Source organism: Choristoneura fumiferana, chromosome 11 (assembly GCF_025370935.1).
Source record: "Choristoneura fumiferana chromosome 11, NRCan_CFum_1, whole genome shotgun sequence".
Lineage (NCBI taxonomy): Eukaryota > Metazoa > Arthropoda > Insecta > Lepidoptera > Tortricidae > Choristoneura > Choristoneura fumiferana.
The window spans coordinates 3,688,519-3,714,176 of record NC_133482.1 but is presented as its reverse complement, the minus strand read 5'-3'; the positions used below and the strand labels follow the sequence as shown (position 1 = coordinate 3,714,176).

At 36.3% G+C, this 25,658-nt stretch overlaps 1 protein-coding gene across 1 annotated transcript in view; it reads right to left on the bottom strand.

Moving 5' to 3' along the window:
• pxb (putative Hedgehog signaling attenuator pxb) overlaps positions 1–25,658 on the bottom strand; it is a 214,062-nt gene that overhangs the window by 38,182 nt on the left and 150,222 nt on the right. The window contains exon 3 of the mRNA XM_074094091.1: positions 11,973–12,561. Within this exon, the coding sequence (XP_073950192.1) occupies positions 11,973–12,539 (567 nt within the window). The 5' untranslated portion in view covers positions 12,540–12,561. The remainder of the gene's footprint in view (positions 1–11,972; positions 12,562–25,658) is intronic.

Below are 25,658 nucleotides of genomic sequence, written 5' to 3'. Positions count from 1 at the left end.
TAGCCGATTTGTCAATGCTCCGCCGTTAATTAATAAAAAGTCTTTCTTTCGAGAAAAAAATTGAATAAAACCTTAATTAATTTGGGACCGCGCACGGCGTGAACTTTTGGGTAAATTATTATTATCGGCGCTCTTAAAACTTCGCAGTCGAAGCAGGAAAAGAGTTTTACGAAATTTGAGTGGGGAACAGGATATGGCATTTATCAGAAAGTTTCGACCCCCCTGATCTATGTGATACGTTTTTAAAACAATGCTAATGACTCGTCGGCTTAAAATAAGTCGAGTCAAGTTGTCCTAATCTACATGAGGACCGGAACAGAAAAAAAGCCGGTCAAGCCCGAGACGACTCGCGTACCAAGGGGTTTTTTTTATCTGGCTCACGCAGTTTGCGGATTTGGCGCACAGATGCGTAAAGGTAAAAAAACGTGAACGGAAAAAATAGCACTAAGGGCTTGCATCACCGGAAAATTATCATTATTTAAATCGAGAAAAAAAGCATCGAAACATTAAAGTGTCTTCTATACAGGGTTTTGTGTGTCATTTTATTTACTTACGTTTTATTTTGTTACTAACTTTTCTCGCGGCATCGCTCGGGAATAATCTACATCGGGATTTCATTGATGATTTAATTGATTATAATTCCTAAGAAATCTATAATATTCTTCATTCTCGCATAATAAAGCCCTTGCATAATTTTGTGTCCTCAGTGGATCACCCAGTAATTGAGAGTTCTTCGAGATTTTATATTTGTACAATCTCAATGCCGGATAATGAATTAAATACCAGTTTATATTATTTACGAGAACCAGCTATTTACTTACCACATTTTATCAAAATATGTCCAGCTGTTTTGTCGTGAAATAATAACAAACACAAACCACACGCACGCAATACGTGATTACACATTTTTTTATAGTTTTCGTAGTTATACAACTCATACAATGCAATTTTAATATAATTATCGAACACCACACCATAACATAAAAGGCAGTAGGCAAAAAAAACCGCGATAGGTACCAATTTAAAGTTTTCAAAGGTAAGCACTAAGCGGCTTTAGAGCGATCTCATCCAGGTAACCTTTACAATAAAAAAGTCATAGCAGAAGAAGTAGAATAAGATAGTAAGAGAAATAGTTATACACACAGTCACTTTCAAGATGTCGAGTGTATATTTCTGCCTAGTTGTCACAGTTCCTAAAATACAAGACGTAGCAAACAGATAGACAACGGAGCCTTAGGAATAGTTCCTTTTGAATACGGAACCCTAAAAACATTAGGAATGGAGTTGTCCAAAGATATGCGCATTTAGATAAGGTAAAGTTGCAGCCTCATCTTGGACAATTAAGCGAACAAATACACAAACAAAGTTTGTTGGATACGGTGACGCCCAAAGACGTGGGTCTTATACACGTCTAGTGGAGGGGAACGATGGGGGTTTGAAGTGTGCGCTTGACCATGAACGCACGGTTCTTGAATGTTTTATAAACTATTTTGAGGAATTAACAACGAGCTCTCATAGTTTTCTTATAGTTAAGTTTTAGGAGTTGGAAGACATAGTGTCCAAGCCTAATATCAAGATCAAGTCTGTAGACTCCGTTGGCTCGGGCACCTGGAAAGGGTGTCGGTTAGCAAAGCAGTGAAGAGGACCTAGCAGGCGCCGCCCACGGAGAGGCGCCCGGTTAGTCGCTCAAAGTATCGCTGGTTAGATGAAGTGGAGAAAGATTGCCTTGCCCTACACGCAGAAAACTGGAAGGAGATCGCACAAGAATGAGCTTAGCGTCAAATCGTAATGGAGGCGAAGATCCACGCTTCGGGTTGCTGAGCCAGCGGAGTAAGTAAGTCTTATAGTTTTGGCATGTCCATCGCTTAGAGACTCTTAGTACCGTACTAGAAAGCCATAATTTGGTATAGATACGTGTAAACATAAACCAAAGCGACATTGTCATTTCAAAGTTCAAGATTTCAAAAACGGCTTAACCGATTTTTATCAAGCATAGCGAACATCCCTCATTTGCGTCGGGGGGTATAAAACAGGAAAGCTACATCGGGGCTTATAATAAGCTATATAACATAAGCTGAAATTGTCCACACTGAATTAAATAAGAAATAAAGTAATAAATAAAAGATGGCCAGGTTAATAACCGTGTCGAATATTTCAACGTCAACAAGCATACAAGTTTGGGTAAAACCAAATTTGTTTTATGGTACAACCACTATGGCGAAAAGCGAATGTGTGGGAGGTAACAAGTTTTAGGCCATTATAAAGAAGAGTTTTGAGTGAATTGGTGTATACTCGTATTTATAAGCATCAGAATAATGTTGAAAATAGTCTCAGAGGTGTCATGGGGTCAATTTTTTTCGCTAATTTATTCAATATTTTTTATACGTTAGACGCCCGTCTTTGGCCTTTAGGTGCCTATTTTATGTGTTGTGTGTATGTGTGTGTAGTTTCGCAAAAATCAGCTGTTATAGACGGATAAACAGACAGACGCCTGCGTGATCGTACAAATAAAAGTTCGGTTTTTCCTCTTATGGTACGGAACTCTAAAACCAGACCAAACGATTTTTTTCCCAACTAGTATCTTCTTCGAATCAGAAATGAGGATATGCGTAAGTAAGAACGAGGGCCACCGACATAGCCAAGCGAATAAGCTCAATGAAGTGGCAATGGAAAGGCCATATAGCACGGAGAACCGGCCGTTTGGGCCGAAAAGTTCACGAATGGAGACCGCGGATCGGCAAGCGTAGCGTAGGACGTTCACCAACGATATTAACGTATGAACTGGTTTAAGCCACAGGTTCATGGTTAATGTGGACCGCTTCCAATCGAAGCAACTGGAGCTGGAGGCCTAAGTCCAAGTTGACGTCCTAAGGCTGATTTATGATGCCGAATGCAGTGCTCACTTTTGCACTCTTGCTTCCTTCAAGCCCTTTCTCTATCTTAAATCCTTGTCAAAGTATAAACTTAAATAACTTATCATTGAGTTTGCGCCCAGTAAAATATTAACATTGATTTAACTTCGAAAACATAATAACGTTGAACGACAATTCAAATTCATCAGCCAGTTTAAATATTTTGTTAATTAGGATCCAAATTAATTGCGTGATTGTTAACGGTTGTTTATTTGTCTCGTTTAAATACTTTACATTTAATTTATTTTGGGGATGGGTTATTTACTATTTTACAATTAATTTAGTTATTCATTTGTTTACTTAGTTTTTACAATTAAAGATTACACGGAAGATCAGTTAACAATTTCTTTTTCATATTATGAATGTTCAGTAAAACGAAGAAAAGCGACGAGTCCCGAGCGACGATAATAATATATCTATTCACCGGCGCAAAATTTGGCCTACATACAAAATTACCTCATAAATATATTTCAAGTAAGTTTGTTCAGTTATTACAATACCAAACTTTATGTAAAAAAATGTGTAGACTTATACCTGTATAAGTTTTTTATCTGTTATAAATTCTACTTCAATCCCATTGCTTGAAGTACCTTTATAAAACACAAGCGCGATTTAAAGTCGACTTTTATACCAATACTAGCTGTTGCCCGCGACTCCCTCCGCGTAAAAGTATGAAAAATAGTTTACATCTTATTTTCAGACCTACTGAATATAGGTACCTGCACTAAAATTTCATAAGAATCGGTCAAGCGGTTTTGAAGGAGTTTCGTCACAAACATTTTTGACCCGAGAATTTTATATATTACATTGCAAGTTAAATAATAGCTTGTAAAAGTCACAAAAATTACGTGAAACATCATTTCAAGAATATCCAGAGGTTAACAACGCTGTAATAAAAACAACATAAAAATGCAACAGCGAGAACACAACGTGTTAAAATGTTTTTATTAACTTACGCTGTTATCGATTCTTGTATTTTATTGGACCACCCGATTGTTCTGCGAAAGTGTGACGAATCAACAACTTAAAACAGCTTGGTCAGTTCATACCAAATCTTGTCTGCTCCACACATAAAGCAAGTGAACATTTTCATAACATCAAATTGACATTATTCTGAAGAGAGTATAAAAAGAAACAAAAGTATTATTTAAACTCCCCACTTTAGATCATGTTAAAAGTGACAAACAAGGTCAATTGTCACGCTAGTAAAACAATCAAGACTAGAAAACAATTAAACTACACTATACAAATGTTAGGTAGGTGTTCTTAAATAAAATTATACGTGGTAGGACCTTGTGCAAGGTCCGCCCGGATTGCTACCACCATCTTGCTTGCTAATCCTAACGTGAAGCAGCAGTGTTTTTGACAGCCTACTCGTTTTCGAGATTCTCGGTCGGGGCAGATATTTAATATATTTTAAAGTATGTATTTATTATCTATATAATATAAGTATGTTTATCCGTTGCCTAGTTTCCATAGTACAAGCTTTGCTTAGTTTGGGACTAGGTCAATTGATGTCAAGTGTCCCATGATAAAATAAATGTTTCTTTGGCGCCTAATAATATTGTTATTGACAATAACACCTGCCACTGAAATATACATATAACAGGTCTTTAAGTTAGTGCATTGTAAAAAAAAAAGTCTTAAATGGACACTCTGTTATATTTTAAGCTGTATTAAAGAACACCTACAGTGTTTCCTTATAGACCCAAGGTGTCCGTGAAGAGGAGTCAATTAATTACCCCCCATTTATGTCTCAATCTAGTTAGCAACCGTGAAACGGGTTCTAGGTATTTGGGAAACCGCAAAATGGCGTCCGATGAGGAACAAATTATACGGGCACCACACACGGCGCTTAAGTGATCGCTGAGTCATTGAACGTGGATTGTGCACATTCTTATAATGATACTAGTTTTTACACGCGGCTTTGCGAGCGTATTTCATTAGGTCCGACAGTGAATCGAATTCCGGGATTTATTCTAATAAGAATCCCCAAAAATTTTGACAAATTTGTGGTCTGATCCTAGCAGTGAGAATATCGGGATAAAAAGTATATCATACGTTATTTTGGATGTCCATAATAACATATCAAATTTCATGCAAATCAGTCCAGCCGTTATAGCGTGAAGTTGTAACAAACATGCACACACACATTACAGATGGTATCTATGTACCCACAGAGGTGGACTCACATCGTCCCAGATCCTAGAGCCCCATTATATGTCAAAACCAACCAATACACAACCAATGACCAGAAATAACCAAATTTCAAGTTAATCCAAGTACTGGAAGCGAGTTAAATTATACTTAAGAAATTTGAGCCACAGTAATACGCCAAGTTAAATAAACGCTTGGCAAAAATTAAAAACAGACAATTCAACATTTTTCCACGACCAATGCGGTCTTTGCTTGTCATATTTTTAGGTCTTTTATTAAAAACAGAGACTCAAAAAGGACTGTATAAAGTTGAAATAAAACTTTGTGAAGTGAATCTTACTACTAAGATTTCCGATGTTCTTTTTTTTTTCGACTGGATGGCAAACGAGCAAGTGGGTCTCCTGGTGGTAAGAGATAACCACCGCCCATAAACATCTGCAGCACCAGGGGTATCGCAGATGCGTTGCCAACCTAGAAGCCAAAGATGGGATACCTCAAGTGCCAGTAATTTCACCGGCTGTCTTACTCTCCACGCCGAAACACAACAGTGCAAGCACTGCTGCTTCACGGCAGGACTAGCGAGCAAGATAGTGGTAGCAATCCGGGCGGACCTTGCACAAGGTCCTACCACCTGCAAAACAATCCGATTTTGTTCGATTCATAAATCGCTCTATTTCAAGCCAATGTTTATTTTAATTTTTGTAGCAAATTTTACTAAATGTAACATTGAATACGAACGGTAGCTTAATGGCCAGCAAATTTCACGGTAACACACAAATTGCGGCCAGTTAGCAATAACAAATGGCTACATCTAAATTTAATCTAATTAAGTCAGTTTAACTAGCGGTTCGCGTTTAATAAAAGAGGTTAGTGGACATTAATCATCGTTTTAGTAAAATAAATACAGAGTTGGTAAAGTAATTTATGATCTGCTCTTTTTGGGTTGTACTGAACCAATTTAACTGTTTATTTGTTGATTGATCATTTCGGTAACTGTTGTATTTATTAACCCCAACCCAAAAAGAGGGGTGTTATAAGTTTGACCGCTATACGTGTCTGTCTGTGTGTCTGCCTATGGTACCGTAGCTCTTAAACGGGTAGACCGATTTGAATGCGTTTTTTTTATTTGAAAACAGGGTTTCTAGCGTTGGTTCTTTGACACGTTTCATCAAAATCGGTTCAGCCATTTTTGAGATGTTGAACTTTGAAGTGACAAAGTCGGGGTTTCCCAACTTTTTTTTGGTTAGGTTATGATCATAAATTAGATTGTTATACTTACTTAGCTTTTTTTGACTTCAGCTATCCTAAATAGATAGGATATTTATAGGTACTACTTTAGCTTCTAACCAACCACACTACCAATCTAGCAACTTAGGTCTCTTCAAGACTAGAGGCTTAATGAACCAGTGAGCTTTGGCTTCATTTGCATTTTTCATCAGGTGATCAATCATGGGTCAGTTTTGTTGACGTAAGTTAAAAAATAAAATTTATCTACCTAAACTGAATTACTTAATCCAAAAAGAACTTGAGAGATCAATCTCTACACCCAAAACTCCCCATATTATTTTCGTCATATTTATTAGAGCAGATAGAAATACAAAAGCTGCGCTTTTAAATTGTATATTAATAGGGTTTATCTTTTTTAATTACTTTGATTTCCAAATGATTCAGCTCACACACAGCGGTCGCAACATAATATAACGTACGTTATAATTATTAAAAATTTAACGTACCATATTTACATAAATACACACTTCTACATTATATTATAATACTCTTTAAACATACTTATGCCGTTTCAATAAACCTATCACAGAAAGTGAAATGGCATGAAAAGTCAAAGGTTACGTTCCACAAATATACTCGTAGCATTATTATTAAAAAAGGCTTGGCAGTGGGAGAGACGTAAGAAGGCATTTTATTTGGGGAATAATAACATGCATTCATAATAAACAATGTAAATAAATATATTCTATTTTATACCCTAGGTTGCTCTATACTCTTATACTAATAATTCTCAAGCAAACTTAGCCGTTATAGTTTTCCTTGTAAGTTTGATATACTTACTACCATCCTGACTTTTTTCATATATTTCCACCCACCGGTTTAGATTTTAGAGGGACGCTAGATTTTAATGTAAATTTTGCACTTTAAAGTTGAATATTTCGCAAACAAATCACTGAACCGAAAAATTGTTATAGGAAACCCCTAATGGTTTTAAAAGACCTATCCAACGATACACACTATAGGGTTGGATGAGAAAAAAAAAACACCCCCACCTTACGTCTATGGGAGAGGGACCCTAATTTTTTTTTTAATTTTTTATTGTACTATTTTGTTGGAATTGTTTACATATATATTCGTGCAAAATTACAGCTTTCTAGCAATGATAGTCTCTGAGCAAAGCCGCGGACGGACAGACAGACAGACATGACATGGCGAAACTATAAGGGTTCCGTTTTTGCCATTTTGGCTCCGGAACCCTAAAAAGGGATTTCAAAAAGTAGGTGGTAAGACCTTGTGCAAGGTCCGCCCGGATTGCTACCACCATCTTGCTCGCTAATCCTGCCGTGAAGCAGCAGTGCTTGCACTGTTGTGTTTCGGCGTGGAGAGTAAGACAGCCGGTGAAATTACTGGCACTTGAGGTATCCCATCTTAGGCCTCTAGGTTGGCAACGCATCTGCAATCCCCCTGGTGTTGCAGGTGTCTATAAGCGGTTGTGATCTCTTAGCATCAGAAGACCCACTTGCTCGTTTACCATCCAGTCGAATTAAAAAAAAGCTTAAGTTCTCTTATTCGGCCAGCAGTCTTCAAGATTAGGATAGCTCTTGTGAGGAGGAAAAAGGAGCTGAACCAACTTCAGTGACATATGTAGTGAATTACTGTGAGTCAATGCAAACGCAAATAATAGTCCAAGTCATCTTAGTCAGAATTAGCAGAACTATGTTAAATGTGGAAATACCGAGTGTTCCGGCAAACATGCTTTAGCGATGGACAAATACAAAATGTAAAGAGAAAGCGTGTGTGATAGGTGCTGCGTCCAGTAAGACGCTAGTGTATTGCTAAATAATATCCTCACCTGTGACACAAGACAGGGATACTTTGGGGGCAAAATGTATCACTAAAAAGAAAAAAAAGCACATTCTGCGTTGTTGTTATTAATCCAAGATCAATAAAACATTAAGCAAATGTGTAATGCCTAGTGATGATGATGAAAGGGTTAAAGGAAAAGATTTGGAGACAAACTAGTGTTCGAACGATATGAGTAACCTTAGTCCCAAAGTAGGCATAACTTTTGTTATTAGTACAAACAAAGTAACGTAAGAACATATTTAAATGGGCCATTCTACTTTTCTTTGACTAGTAATTTTTTGTAATGTGCTCTTCAAATTTTTATTTTACAAAAACGGTAAAGTGCTTGGTTTTATCATTAATCATTTAAATATGCACATAATTAAGCTTACATTTAAAATTATCACTACATATAAAAAGTAATCATTATTATCTATAAAGTAACGCAGTGGACATGCATGTCCCCGCCATTTTGTATAGAAATTGGTGTATTTACCGCTGAGTTACCAATTTTTCCACAAAATTTCTTGAAATTTAATGTTTTCTTGTTTTAAAAGATTAAATTTAGTTATTTCAGTTTTTATTTAAGTTATTTACACTTGAAAAAAATCACCAGGTACCTATGCCTTATATTTCACAAAAGATTAATGGCTACTTAAAAGTAGAATGGCCCAAATACATATTGTAAACACCTAAGACAAGAGAACAAACATTCGTATTTGTCATGTAAGACAGCCGGTGAAATGACTGGCACTTGAGGTATCCCATCTTAGGCCTCTAGGTTGGCAACGCATCTGCAATACCCCTGGTGTTGCAGATGCTTATGGGCGGTGGTGATCTCTTACCATCAGGAGACCCACTTGCTCGTTTGCCATCCAGTAGAATAAAGAAAAAAAAAACATAAAATTTGCCCCGACCGGAAATCGAACCCGGAACCTCAAGCTTCATAGTCAGGTTTCCTAACTAATAGCCTGTCTGGTCATCTATATTCTAGAATCAAAATGAAAAAATAAAATAAAAAATGTTTAATAACACCAGGAGATTACAAACAATCATTAAATCCCAAACTGGGCTGAGTCTGTATCTTGGGATCAATTCGTCTATACGCGCCTAAGTATAACTCAGGGATGGAGAAATAGCGGCCCGCGGGCCAGGTCCGGCCCGCGATCAAAACCCGTCATCTAAATTCATCTCGTCATATCGAGTGTGTTTTACCAGTTACTTCAAATAACTTGGAGCCTAATTTCGACGCTTTAATTAATGAACAGTCAAAATTTTAACTTTCACACTGACCCAGTATATCAAAACAATATTTTTTATAGATACCTACATGATTTATTTTTGTTGTTACTTGATTACTTAAATAAAGTTTATTCAATGAATGCTCCTTAGCCCGCGGAAATGTTGTAAATATTGTATATGGCCCATCTCTAAATCTATTTCCTCATCCCTGGTATAACTTAAAGAAAGTAGAATAAAATTAGCTTCGCTTCAGCAATGGATGCTGGCCCTTGCTATCAATGCAACATTACGAAACTATGGTAAACCGTTAAGTTCATCCGCTGTAGGTTTTACAAGCAAGACAAACAGTGATACGGAAAAGGAAGTGTCAGTTTGCGTTAATCTGGCTAATCTCGGGATGGAGTGAGGAATTTCATATTTTCTTAGTCAAAGAAAACCCGACAAGCGCGGTTCGGACCGGTGTATTAAACGTTCGGCACAAATTTGAAAATGTTAGAAAGATCAAGCAAAAAATGCCGTAAATTTGTCTGGTGGCTATAATTAGATAATATAATTATAAATTAAGGCGATAACATAGAAAAAAGTTACTTGGAATTTATGAACGAAATCACATTTGAAATTTACGACGAGCTTGATGGTGAAGAAAAACAGCGAGGAAAACTGTACCTACTGCAAAGCAACTCGATCGTGTGTGCAAAGTTTTTAATCCGCACTGACCCCGCACTATCTCATTTTGAAAGGACTTCTATGCCCAGCAGTGGAGCGCTTAAAAGTCACAGGCAATGGTAGCCTACATACTAAAATTTTAGATTATAGTTCAGGGTATGTTCACCCATGACGTCAATGTTGATGTGACTATAGAGTCGCATTGTGACTCGGCGTCAAAGCTCAAACAAACGAGTACACGGTAAAAAGTTGTAAAGATCGTGAGATAAATGGCTATTGTCGCATGCCTTCATTAAGGCCCGCATATGTCAAATATTTACCGACGATAAGCGATGTTTATTCGTCACCATTTGTGGTGAACACTCGTGACGGAGTGCGTTTACATGTTGAAGATAACATTTCGGACATCAAGTGAAACCTTTATGTATGAGATACTGTCGTTCAGTGTGCCTTTTTAGATTTGCCAAATATGTCAAAAAGATATGATGTTAATAGAGAAGAAGTGCGCTATTCAAACCATTGAACTGTCTCTTTTGAAATGTCACTTGTTTTTATCCGTTCAATGAAACTTATCCGTATCCTTGGTGCAGTTGGAGCACAATTAGCGTACAAGAGATGCGGGTTCAAAATGTCGCCCGGTGCAGCTAAATAACTTGTGTAAAAGAATCATAGATTTTTGTATAATAATTACTAAAATTATTAAGTAAATAAACGATCGATCGGCATGACTCCGTTACTCTTTTAAAAAAAACATAGGCTTAGGATCTGTGCAGCCTAAGGCTGCCTTCCACCAAAGATGTGCGAGAATGCGACGCGAGGAATGTTTGTACGATATGAATAAATAGAAACGCTTCATTTATCTATCCTCGCTCAGCGCAGCTCTACTGGGTTTCCACTAGTAGACGAGCGGAGCAAGGATAGATAAATGAGAAACACAATTCTCGCAACTCATCCTCACACATCTCTGGTGGAAACGCAGCCTAATTGTTAACCTTAGTTATTGTTGTTTAAAAATAAAGTTCAAAATACCTACATAATAATTAAGTATGATTTTAAATTTGGCTATTCCAAAAAAATAGTTAATGATTGTGCTATTTGTGTCATGTTAAAATCCCACTGCTGGGCAAAGGCCTCCCCTTTTCTCCGCCACTCTTCCCTGTCTTGGGCATGCACCTGCCAATCGAGCTGAAAAGCGCTCAGGTCGTCCCAGGTCAGGTCGATGTTAAAATGTGTCTATGTTATATTTATATTAGTTCATTGAGACGTCTCTGAGTGCGGGCAATCTAACGATTGTCAATTTCTGTGCTGATGACGTCATGAGAAACACTACTTTTACCATACTGACAAGCAATAACTTTTTCAATGTATAATTGTAAATTGGTTTTGGGTGAGTTTAAGACATTCTGTGGTTTGGATAATGTTGCTTAAAACTGACTGCAATTTAGTTCATAACTTTGAACGGGTAGTTAAAGATCCGCTGAATGTTTACGGTCCTCGTAGCTTAACTACAATTAACAAGGTAAGAGACGTAATATTAACATACTTTCAGGAACTAAGTACTTAAGAAAACGAAATAATTAAACCGTCTATTTGTTTACGTTGTTGCTTATTTCATTAACAAACGATAACGGTGTGAATACTGATAATAATAAATAAGAGTAATTTCTTTAATTCTGATGCTTACAACTTTCGTAGGGATTTATGCTGGATCTAGGTGATATAAAATTAAGGTTAAATCTAAGTCGTAAGGCAAAATATTGGCACTTACAATAGACGCTTGCCAAATATCCTCTAATGGACGGGGTCTTTTTTTAACTAATTAATAAATTTTGTCTTTATCTGGCAAGTACAAAAGCCAACGTGACAGATAGAGACAGGCAAAATGTCAAGTGTTTTTAAGAATAAGGGTATTCTAATACTTACTGGTTCTGTGTCGCAGGTCTCCAAATCAGGTATAGGGTCGTCACCACAATAGTAATCCGTTTGTAAGAAAGGGGGCCGTGGCGGCGGCGGTAGCAGGAATTCTGGAGGAGGTCCCATGCAGTCACACTCCGTCAGATCCGTGGGTTCTAAATCCCACATCGCGTATTCTAACTTATCACTATTCACAACCTTCTCACTGATATCGTCACTTAAATATGCACTAATATCACGTATTTCACGCTTCACTTCATGTGAAGTCCTTAAATCAATCAACTTGGCTATGTAAAGTTCGTCGTCGACGTCGCTCCATACGTTTTTTCTGATTTCTTCATCTTCATTGACGATTGCATTGTTTTCTAATTTAGTCGCTATAACATTATCACTAAGCGGCTTAGTTCTAGAGTTAACTTCACTCCAATCATTGTCATGGTTTTTCTTGTCAGTTCTTTTGTTTACTTCATTACGTGTTTCACGGTTCCTTCTACTGCTGTAGTTGCTCCACACATTTCTTTTCGTCCAAAAAGCGTACGGCGACGCATTAATTGGACTATCGTACCTTTCGGCCATACGCAGTTTTCTTCTATTTTATCTGTAACAAAAATAAAGACGTATTAGAATGCAATTGATAGAAAAACTGGTCCGGGCAGACAGCCTTCAGGCGAACCAATTTCGTGTCTGACGTAAGACGTATCGATGCTGCTTTAGAATCAAACTACTTATTAATCAATAGAAGAGCTAACACCTCATTTTGTTTAACAAAGCCACCGCAATTATCTCCTTCCACTTCTGAAAGTACAATGGGTGCGGAACTCGTACCGATATCATCGGAGCTAACGTTATACGGTTTATTTTAATTTATTTTTTATCGCTCCCAATTGGATGGACGGGTTTCTAGGCGTGCACTGGTATTTCGTTACAATCACGATGCTCTCTTTACGTTTTGATTTGGAAAGTTTAAAGTTCATCTTTTTTTACCGTGAAGATGATTTGATTCGCGCTTGTTGAAGGTTAAAATTACTGTTTTAGGTATGTTGATATGTTAAACAGGACGTGAAACTCTCTGTAACTCATAATCAGTAAAATAACGCTTCATAAAAAAGATGTTTCCCGTGACTTCGTCTACGAAGATTTCGTTTATCTCTATCTAGCAAAAATTTAAATATGGATACATATTTACTATTTGTCGCATGTTAGTACGGAACCTTCCACTGCGGATGGCCTGGCCGGTTCTTAATATTACTAGAATTATGTCTACTTGCTTACCATTATTTTACAGATCTTGTACAAAGTAGTTAGTATTGAAACCGACTCACAAGTAGACAACGTACAGCCTAAACCACTGGAGCTAAAAGCTTAAAGTAGCATATTATACAGAGTAGCTCATTTAGATCGGTCAGTATGGGAAAGTCTGAAACTATAGGACATACGAAGATCTGTTCCTAGGAATTATGCTATCGATTTTAGTCACAACAAAAATTGCATTTATTTATTTATTTATTTATTGAGGTGTTCAACAGCGTTACAATTATGTTTATTCTAGTTTACAGAATGAATCTTAAGGCCAATAACAGAACTCCCTTAATAATACAAGTATATAAGCCTGAGTAGGAGTAAACGTACCTACAACAATAAGATACGATATATATATATATATATATATATACTTATATATACATTCATACATATAAAAAAAAACATGTACCTATTCAGTTCGGGAATCAAACCCGGTCGTTTTGAAAAATAAAACTTACATAATTACTATTTGGATATCGGTAGTGTAGGTCATAAGCAATAAATGTAACTATGAAATACGATATCTAGAATGAATAAAATGCATTGTATTACATATTTTTGATAATGTAAGTTTTATTTTTCAAAACGTCCGGGTTCGATTCCCGGACTGAGTGCAAGTTTTTTGTAAATGTATGAATGCAGTTTTTCTTGTTACTAAAATCGATGACAGGATATTATTTTTCAGACTTTCCCATACTGACCGATCTAAATGAACCACTCTGTATAGTCCACCCTAGAGCACAACAGTAGATGGTTTGGTATGATACGTCTAAATTTGACAGACATATCTTTAGTATCATAATTCTTACGGAACGGGAAAATAGACTCTTTTTATCGGCGAAGCTGCGAGAATAAGCTGATGTAATAATATTATTCTAAAAAAAAACCGGCCAAGAGCGTGTCGGACACGCCCAAAATAGGGTTCCCTAGCCATTACGAAAAAAATAAGTAATATTTTTCTAAGAATTTCGTATTTTATACGGAATCTTCCAAGTTTAGGTATATTTTGTACCTTAGGCTGCTATTTACTCTTAAATTACTAATAATTCTCGAGAAAACTTAGCCGTTATAGTTTTCCTTGAAAGTTTGATAAACTTACTACCATTCTGAATTTTTTCAAAATTTCCACCCACCGGTTTAGATTTTAGAGGGGGGGGGGGCGTCGATTTTAATGAAAATTTGCACTTTAAAGTTGAATATTTTGCAAACAAATCACTGAATCGAAAAATCGTTATAGCAACCCCCTAATGATTTTGAAAGACCTATCCAACAATACCCCACACTACAAGTTTGGATGAGAAAAAAAAAATCACCCCCACTTTACGTCTATGGGAGGTACCCTACTTGTCGGCATAGTTTATATACATATTCGTGCAAAATTACAGCTTTCTAGCATTGATAGTCCTTAAGCAAAGCCGCGGACGGACGGACAGACAGACAGACAGACATGGCGAAACTATAAGGGTTCCGTTTTTGCCATTTTGGCTCCGGAACCCTAAAAATGCTAACGAAGATACAGTACCTATTTTATAATTCAAATTATCCAAACTCGTTGACAGCCTTAACGGTTCTAAACACAAATAACATAATTTAACAATTCCAATATAATTGCAGGCTTCTTCGATGGAGATATCTCATGCGCAATAGTTATTTTGCATGCGTCCGCCGTTTCTAAGGCGCCAAGGTCTCGGGGTCAACAGGCGTTAGACACCTCTTAGAAAGGTCTGCAGGGCTACTACGAAACTCGAAGTTCGTATCGTACCGTCCCTCTCGCTCTCGTATTAAATAGTATAAGTGTCAGGGGCCGCACGACACGAACTTCGAGTTTCGAGTTTCGTAGTAGCCCTGCTGTGCCGAATAAAATATTGAGAGCTGTTTTCATATTTTCTCTGTCAGAAACGTGATTTCAGATGTACGGATTTCTGAATACGAGAGGAATATAAATAGTGAAGTGCGTGTTCGGGTGCTACGTGGGATTCGCTTTGAATGGAAGTGTTTGAGACGCTTGGGCTTGATTTTTCCGGTGTTTTAGTTCAAACCGTTGCCCTCAGAAACATAAAAGCCTTTTAAACTTTGTTTTTGAAACCCTGTATACAAAAAAAATGATTTACGTCCGTGCACAAAGGTCTTTATTATGGGATTCAATTATTTCATCGAGCTACGTTTGACAAAAGGATAATTTTACAAAATGTGGGACGTGCCCGCGTGTGAACTACGGCTCAAGCCCTCTCATTTTGAGAGGAAGCTTGTACCCGGCAATGGTACGTATAGGCTAAAATGAGATGACGACGTCTCCGTCTACCAAACTTTTAAAAATACCACCCACTTGTTATTGTCAGAGCCCTGAATTTTTACGGCATTTTTGATCTGTCATAGTGAGTTCTCACTTATCGACTTCCGACATTCAATATCGATATATCGATACACAACATGTTCAAAAAGATTAAAAGTAGAGGTCAACAATAGACGGTTTTATCGTTAACGAGCGATCTCTTCCAATTAAATTTGAGCAGTCGAAAATTTGAAAAAGACATAAATGTGGATTATGCAATGAAAACAATGAATAGTTAACAACTTCTAATTTAATAATTCAATTTAATATTCAAAGTCTGCACTCGTAGTAGTGCTAATAAGTGTTCCATTAGTGTCCTTATAAAAGATATTGCGATTATTATTTTACGATAATATCATTATCAATATCATTTAGGTAGGTATCACAAATGCCGTGAAAGCTCCCGGCTCTTATTGTATATCAATATCACTATTATTTTCGACCAATAAATAAGAATAGTTTAGTAGCTGGCATAACAGATACATATAAATATAAATATCATGGGACACTTGACACCAATTGACCTTGTCCCAAACAAAGCAAAGCTTGTCCTATGGACACTAGGCAATGGATAAACATACTTATATAGATAAATACATACTTAAATGATTTTTATTTTCTTTGTTACGATACATGTTTATTTCATAACAGAAAAGCACAGAGTTATTATAACACAAAAGTATACAATTTAAAAAAAAATACAACTACTATCTACTTAAATACATATTAAACATCCAAGACCCGAGAACAAACATTCGTATAATTCATACAAATATCTGCCCCGGCCAGGATTCGAACCCGGGACCTTAAGCTTCGTAGTCAGGTCGTCAAAAACACTGGCTTAATATACACATGTGCCTATTCCAACCAGCCAAAATGGCCGCTACTCAGGTATACTATAATACTGTATGTATGTAATAACATTAGATTCAAAGACGACCATCACCAAATTTCCAAAGTCTCATCATAATCCCACGAAATTAGCGTCTCAATTTTCACATGCCAACATTGCCAATGCCTCATTACCATTTTGGCGGGCACTACACGTCCAGCCTGACGCGGGCACAATACGTAAGAGCCCTTTGCTCTTAACGAACCTATTCTGCAGGTTTCACACGTGAATTATAGGGATAACGGCACGATATGACTGAGACGTGAAGCTTCGTCTTCACAGAGAAGCTCTTGATTGAAGAATTGCGATTGATCTTCGCTTGTTGTATTTCGTTCGAGCTGGGGAGTGTTATTGAGTGGTCGAGTGCTCGGCCAAGGTAGTGCGTGGCGAGGGTTTCTAAAGAATCTTATTTGTAAAACCGATTCAGACCTTGATAGGTTTTATTAGCACATGAGTAGTTTTTCGTTTGAAGCTAAGACTTTTTAGGGTTCCGGAGCCAAAATGGCAAAAACGGAACCCTTATAGTTTCGTCAAGTCCGTCTGTCTGTCCGCCGTCCGTATGTCACAGGCATTTTACTCGAAAACTAAAAGATTTATATCAATGAAATTTGGAGTACAGATGTAATTACAGATAATATTACTTGATTTTTTTCGTAATGGCTACGGAACCCTATCTTGGGCGTGTCCGACACGCTCTTGGCCGGTTTTTTAAACTGGTTTAGCCTCCTGCCTACCAAAGGTACTTTTTTGGAATATCTTTTTAAAACTTTCAAATTATATTGTTTAGAGCTTGATGTTCAGGAAAAATAGAGGAAAAAATCTCTGGCTTTTCCTACTAGTTTTTCACTATGTACTTTACAAATGCCATCAGTGTCGAATTATAATTATTTCTTATGTCCTTCCCAAAGGAAGGATGTAGGCACGAGGTTAGATGAAGAAGGTGCTCAGTTGGACAAAGAGAAGTTTCGTATTCTTAACATTTTTATTCCAAATGGATAAAAGAAACCCTAATATGATTACTTAGTTGTCTGAGTTGCTGCTCGTGGAGATTCTTTTTCCCGAAAACGCGTTTAAGTATCAAGTTGGGTTTACTAATGTTTTGTCGAAAAACATTTGGCAACCTGATTCATTGCGCAACTTTTCATTTCCCAACTGTTTAATATATCTGAAACTGTAAATATTTCTGGATTTTTATAAAACTAACCTAACCTAACCTAAAGGGTTCTACACGATGGCCCTGAAAAAAATCCTGAAATTTTATAGTTTGCGAATTGAAAAGTTGCGAAATGAAACAGGTTGCCTAACGTTAGTTGCGAAATGATCAAGTTGAAATATACATTATAATATTAAAAACATAAGCCCACATAATTTAATTGTACCTAATGTTCAAATAAAATTAATTCATAAAACGTGAAGAATATCATAAATATTTTATGCGAAAGAAGCACAAAGAGAAACAAATTTAGAAAATCAAGCCCGAAATTACGTAGCAAATTGACGTAAAATTCCTAGTTTTTAATTCCCTACGAAGTTTGTTGTAATTCTATTTATTCTAGTCATGCCTCAAAATTACTAGATATTTAAATAGTACTAAGTGATTCATTGCCTTCAAATCCAGGAATTTCATCACGAGACATCTAATGTATAATTTTTTTTATAGTAATTTAATTATTAGTTTAAGTAACAACTAAGTATTATGTTTTAAGATATTGTCATGCCACGTTAAAATGCTCGAGTTATATTATAACTTCTTAGATACCATATTGTCCAAAACACAGGTTACACTTGTACTAGCTTAGACATAACTAAATTTTACTTACATGTTTATATTACCTTACTTTCTTTTAATATGAATTTTATGAATAAATAAGTTTGAATTTGAATGCTTAGGCACTTCTCTATACTCGTAGTTACTTCTACTATGAAAAATCAAATTTGATCATATTTGATTCATATACGTAGCTGACCCAGGATTAAACTGCGTCATAAAATAATAACTCATGATTCGGGGAACATGTTAAAAAAATATGCTTCTGTAAGAGTACTGTAAACAACTCATGTTTTTAACACCATAGCGTCAATTTATGGTGGCTTAGCAACTCGAGCCAACATGCAACATGCAAATTTCAATCTCACCAGACCAAAACACATAAAAAGTGTAAACTATTGAAAAAGCAAGTTTATAAATGCAACTGAATATGTGGTTCTGCACAAAAACCATGGAGCAGCGGCTAAGGGAGCCACTATTTCTATTCGTGTTTGCATTCGGGACTCCCGCGCGCTGTTTTATTGACAACATAAATACAAGTGGACAGAGGAGTTTTATAAATATAGAAGTGGCTCCGTTTAAATCTACTAGATTTAAATAAGATAGCTTTAAATAGTTTTTAGAAGTTTACCTCGAATAGAAAAGTCCTCAACCAGCATGGAAATATAACCTAACCTATTCAACTAAAAAAAAGTTGGATATCCCCAGACATTGTCATTTCTAAGTTCAATATCTCAAAAACGGCTGTACCTGTTATTAAAGCATAGATAAGAACCACTGCAAGGAAGGAGAAGGAGAGAAAATGAAAAAACATTGGCGTCAAATTTATAAAACCCTTGATGCATGAGTCGAGATTTGAATATATTGTTGTAGAATTGTGTTTTCTTTGAATAAAATAGACTTCAACCAGCATGGAAAAGATAATACGAAATACTACTTGTATACACTGCTTACAGGCTGTACTGACACTTTTTTTACATAAAACTGACCCGTGATTGACCCGTATCTCACACCTGATGAGAGGTACAGATGAGCCCAAAGGTGTATCTCACTGGTTCAGTAAAAGCATAATATATTCACTCTAGCCTTGAAGTGAAGAGGCCTAAGTTGTATCTATCTTGATTTGATTACTGATTGATCCTGGATTTTTATAGATTCGGACGTTTAAAGCGTATTTATATTCAAACATACCTAAAAATTTGAACCCTTTAGTATCCTGGATGCAGTTTTTTTCTCTTGCTAGGTATTTAAATTCTAATGTGACTACAAATATACATATTGTCCAACGAACTAGATAACGTCCATTATACCGAGTACTTACCGTAATAATACGTCACGAAACCCGGTCACATTACCAAGTCAGTAAGCTAACTATACCCCAATATCGTTACTGCGAGATGCATTCAAATTGCATTTCCGGGCGCTCACGATTCTAATACTGAATTTGCAATCGAAATCAAACCGCGTACGCGCAATTATAAGTTGCATTCGACTAGAAAAGTTAGGTTATTTTACGTTGGAAATTCGAAGTTTCCAATTCAAGAATTAACTGTTGGATTAGTTAGGGCAATTTGGGTTTTCAAAGTTAAAGACTGAGCTGCAAAAAGAAAAAGCCAATTTTAACTGTAAGTAAGCAAGTAAGTAAATTTATTAATTTGCAACAATGCGTTTACAAGATTTTAAGTAATTAAATTACAATCACAGTAGTATGCAGAAATTATACATGGCATTTCCTTTCGAAAAAAGAATCAATTTATCCCGTGGCGACCAGTTTTGTCTAAAAATCAAATCGTGATTTCAAACGGCCTAATCTATCCATCGTAATATTCAAAGTAAAGTCAAATGTCTTCGTTAAATCGAATCGTCCCGCAACTTTATTCCGCTCGTCCTATGTGAATCTACTCTAATAGCTTTTTAAGTCTGCAGGCACGTAGATTCCTTGTAAATTGGCGTCGTTTGAGATCTTAATTAAGACGCTACAGTTTTTAGCTCGATGCTGTTCGGGGAAGAACGGCATAAGTCGCAGTTGGATCTTATTGCTACAGAGAATAATATCATAAGTGATAAAAATGGACTTTGATTTATTTCTTAGAGAAATACTGGTTTAAAGAGATTTAGTATTTAGTAATTTAAATTAATATAGCTGTCTATTTATAAATGTAAAAGAATTTTTAAAATTGACTGTTGTTTATAAATTACAAATGAATATATACAAAAATCCTTTTTTTTTGCAATAATAGTTTTAATACTAATAGTTATCTTTTACTGATGTTCAAATTAACTTTGTTGGATTATGTCCTAATTTATAATCTTATGTACAAAAAATATTAGTATCTAAATAAACGGTTAGATTATTGGAAATATGTAACTTACACTATTATCTATAGCTTGCCCCGTATTGCCGTTTTCTATTCGTGAGTGCATGGCCCTCTGTTAGTTTTTCTTTTTAAATTCATTATATATAGGTACCACTATGTCCACCATCCATATAATATATGTTTAAAGATGACATATTTACTTCTTCACGCAATATATCACTTTAAAATAAAACTCAGATTCAATACGAAACTGCAAAGAATGGTGCACTTTCCAAGTTCTAAATTTGAATACTTTACGCAAAAAAATACCAATATATTTGGAACGAGCTCTATCTTCACTCAAACAAAACGGTGAACTCAATATGCGAGTCGAGAAATGTTGCCAAGTCTTGCCCCCCAGAATAGGGGGAATTTTAGGCACGCGAGGAGGCGTGCCATTGGTAACAGATACCGAAGCTTGGCACTCGAGATGCCTCTTGGCGAATGTTTGGCAATGCCAAGCGATGTAACTGCGATGCGAATGTACAGGGGACACGCGCGTAGATTAAAATATAGCTAGTTTGATTGCTTTACAAAAACGCAGAAATTGTACGACTGAAAAATATCATAAGTAATTCAATTTTTTTTAAATGCATGCAATTCTATAACCCTTTTAATTTTTAAAATCCTGTCCTTATTCCGACTTCACCATTAAAAGAACCGGTATTATTATGAAAAATTTCAGCATTTTACGTCCAAAAAAGTTAACGTCGATCACTCAGTTTTCCTTTAAATAACTAACAAAGCAAGCCAAAGAAATAAACCCTCAATAGCTATAATTGGTCCATATAGGTTCTGTAATTTTTAAGGAAGTTTCAAGAAAAAACATCTCTAGGGGCTTGAGCTAGTTAACATTAGCTAAATATTTTATAACATAATGTAAGCACATAATGTTAGCTACATTCTGTCGCGTTTTTTCCAATACCTCTAACTCCTCTAAGCTATAATCCTTACCCTAGATTTTTCCCCGTCGCTTAGTCAGAGCGGGTTATGGCATGTTTTTGCAAGTTGTCATGGGAAAGTCGTTGGCGAACTAAATTGGGTTATGTTATGTTATTTCTTTATAGCTCTCGTGCGTAGAGGATGTCAGATATTTTTCAATTATGAAAACGGGTCAGTAGGATTATTTCGGCTAAGCTTTGACAATGCGATTCGGTGACCTATATATAAAAATGTAACAAAAGGAAACATCATTTGACATAAAGAGGGGTTGACTTAGAAAACAAAGAATACTATTGCATGAATAGATAACTATGTGAAGTTCTGCAAAATAAAATATTTTGAACGTTGTTTTGGAGCTTAAAATCTAAGAATAAAAAATCTTCACTAATCGTGTTTAAGATTTCTCATGCGCTAGAATACGTAATCACTCATGACATGACAAATAATTTATTACAATTTGATTCAACTTGCCTTACTCATAGTATTGCAAGAAAAATCAAAATGTCGCATCTTAACGCTGAACAAAATCATAGATTAAGTACTTAACTGAATTATTTCACGAACATAACTGCAATTCATCGGTCAGTTCTAAGTTCATATCTTAGTTTCAAGACCATTTAGCACCGTTAAATATTTTGAAGTGCTTTGGAACGTGCGCGTGCATTGGCTTCATATTAATTTGTGTGTCAATGTACTGAGTAAACAAAAGTTCGTTCTGGTTCTCACTAAAACGGTTTTACACAGGCTGTATTATCTAAATACAACAAAAGTTTTTTTTGTTAAGCCTATTGATGCCTAACGACAGGTTGTTCAAAACCAGCAAATCTTTCATACAAAATACATTTAAATCTGTTTTTTCTTGTTCGGCAAGCATACAGGGCGAAATTTAAAATATGGTACAAAATTTCTGTTACTATTTAGCTGAGTTAACGCTGGTCAACAATGAATTAACCTATTGATTTAATTAGTCGTGTTTAATTTCGTATGTCTATACGTGGTTTTCTGAATTACAGAAGAACGAGATCACGCTTGCTAATGCTTCACCCACAGCTGTCTATTGGATGGTCACTACACAATACTGGTACTTAATGTTACTTTATGCGACCATTTTTACGGCTTCGTAGCCAAAACAGCAAAAACTGTCTGTGCGTCTCTCTCCGTCCGTCCGCGGCTTTGCTCAAAGACTATCACTGCTAGAAATCTGTAATTTTGAACGGATAAATTATACTCGTACGCAATAAAATGTCCAACACGCTCTTAGCCGGTTTAAATACAATAAATCTAACGCAACCCTTAGCTTATTCATACTGAAAACATCCAAAGCAAATCATCCCAGCTAACCATCTCAAAACCCTACTTGATATCACCAAATACCGAACACGAGACATCCCCAAAACACTCGACAATATCCCCCTAAAACCTTTTAAGAAAACGTGTTTACATGTTTGCCCAGTGTTAGCCAGTGGTCGACTAATGGTGTCTTGGTCTTAGCTCTTAGCTAATCGGTGGTTTGTTGGTTTAAGATATTGGTTCTATTGAGACAGGTAAGTGCCGGGATGTTGCTGATGTTCGCTTGTTATATTTAATATTTAGAGGTTTTTGGTTTGAGTGTGTTTTGTTTGGCATCGACTTGTTTAACAGAGTTATAACGCAGCTTTTTATTAACGCTGTGCAACTTTTTGGTCTTCACCCATATCGTGAAATGGCGGCATTTCATGATATGCCTAAACGTCAGTAGGTAAATCGTTAAACGGTGAGTTTTGAACGATATGGCGGATGCCCATTAGTCAATTCATGAAATGGCGCCATTTCAAGATATGCCTAGGAATTTCGTGATCTGGCGGATTTTACGATCGGCCGCCGACATAAATAAGAAATACAACGTACCTCTACTTTCTGGATGAAGAGCAAAATCCCGAGTAGAGTTTGAGATTATTTGATTAGATTCATACAAAAAAATATAGGAGCCGTGGTGGCCGAGTGGTTTGACCTATGGCCTCTCAAGCAGAGGATTGTGGGTTCAAACCCCGGCTCGCACCTCTGAGTTTTTCGAAATTCATGTGCGGAATTACATTTGAAATTTACCACGAGCTTTACGGTGAAGGAAAACATCGTGAGGAAACCTGCAGAAACCTGTGAAGAAATTCAGTGGTGTGTGTGAAATTCCTAATACGAACTGGGCCCGCGTGGGAGCTACTGCCCAAGCCCTCTTCTTCTAAGAGAAGGTCCTGTGCACAGCAGTAGGACGTATATAGGCATGGATGATGATAAGGATGATACAAAAAATGAAATACGTATAATTTATTTATGTTCCGATGCCTTTAATCCACCAGGACCTAGAGAAATGAGAAGGGAGAAGCTGGAAGCGGTTGAGTCGGCTCACCGAGCACGCCCTCCACAGTCAGGGCGAAGCTTTACGGTGTTTAGTACCAACAGCAAAATCCGTGTCAAAAAAAGAAGCATTAAACTTCTGTTATTTACTTGTTTTTTTTTTGTGTTCCATGTAATTTGTGAAGTGCGAATAAATATTTCTATTCTATTCTATATCGTAAATCAATAATTTATCCGTTAATACTGTGGCGTTTCGTATGGGGCTTACATGGGTTAAAAATACCATATAATCAACACGTTATATTCGTCTTTGCACTGATGGTAGTAGAGGGAATAGACACTTTGTATATTTTAAGAAGACAAACATTTGTCGACACCTTGTCAACTGGATGCACAAAACAGTGAGCTAATCTCAAAGCTTAGGTGTAACACAACATAGTCCCTTTACCGTTAGTTAAGCCAAATTACCGCAGATTGGTATAGTCGAATTCCACGTGTGCTAGAATATGTGGAAGAGCTATACTTTAGTGTGTTTTGCGGCCGCGTCGGGTTGTCTCGCGTGTAATCACATTAATCCTTGCCTTATACTGTTCGCAGCAGAAAGTTTATGACTAAAACGCCGTAAGGCAAGTGGAGATATGTTTGTAAACACAACGCGTATCTTCGATTGCAAGCAGCAAGCGGCAAAGGGCCCTCTCAATCGTATTAACAGTATAAGTGCCAGAGGGATAGAACGACCCGAACTTCGATTTTAGAATTTCAGAGCAGGCCCTCAGTCAGAGTAACCTTTATGTGTTATTCATACAACTTTTATGCGCATTCCTTTTACTTCCTCTTATAATAGTTATAATTCATTTATTTATTTAGACAACAAAGATCCATTTAATATTAGTGGTTTACTTATAACTATGTTAGTATAGATATTGAACAAGTGATAGCGTTATTTTAATTAAATTTTGCATTATAGAGCACTCATCTCTTACAGCTATCATCTTTAGGAGGCTGTTACTCGTAGCGCTGCCACATATTCTTATACTCGTATCATACTTGTACTGTTTCAGCTCTGTTTACTGTTGCCGGGTTCTGTTAATTAGTTTCGTCTTGAAGATTTGCCCTGCAGAAATAATCGTGTGGGCGTATTGATCAAATAAGGTTGTTAATTATATCGTTTATTTTATCACACGCTTGATAAATTTGTTTTACATGCTTTTCTTTAGCTTGTCCCGTTTATTTTTTTTGTTTGTTTATTTGTTTGGGTCAAATCTCGGAAGCTAAATTTGACCCACTTCCAGCAGTCCAATTGAATTGAAATTTGACATACTTATGAAAATTTGGTGACAATACAATAATCTGGTAGTGACATCTTGGTGGTTCTGCCAGGATCGTCTCTGCAGGAGGGAACTCCTCAATGGTTAATAGTAGCGACTTGATATGCAGTTTAAATGACAATGCAAGTACAGTGAACAAAAAGTACAGTCAGCAAAAAAAGTTTGTATTTTTTTTTTACAGAAACTTATTTGTCATACGAAATACTAATTGTTTTTTATTAATGCAAATATTTTGGTGTTTCTCAACGATTAGTCACCTATTAGTCAGGTTAGGTGTAACAAAAGAAAGGTTTGGATTTCTTTGCAGAACCGATGTCTTATTTATATATACACTATATATTATGTATTATGTAGATGTTTTTTTTGTGCCTTCATATATTTTACCAAATTATTATGCTCACCATCGTTACGGGGGGGCAGATGAGTACACAATACATAGTTTT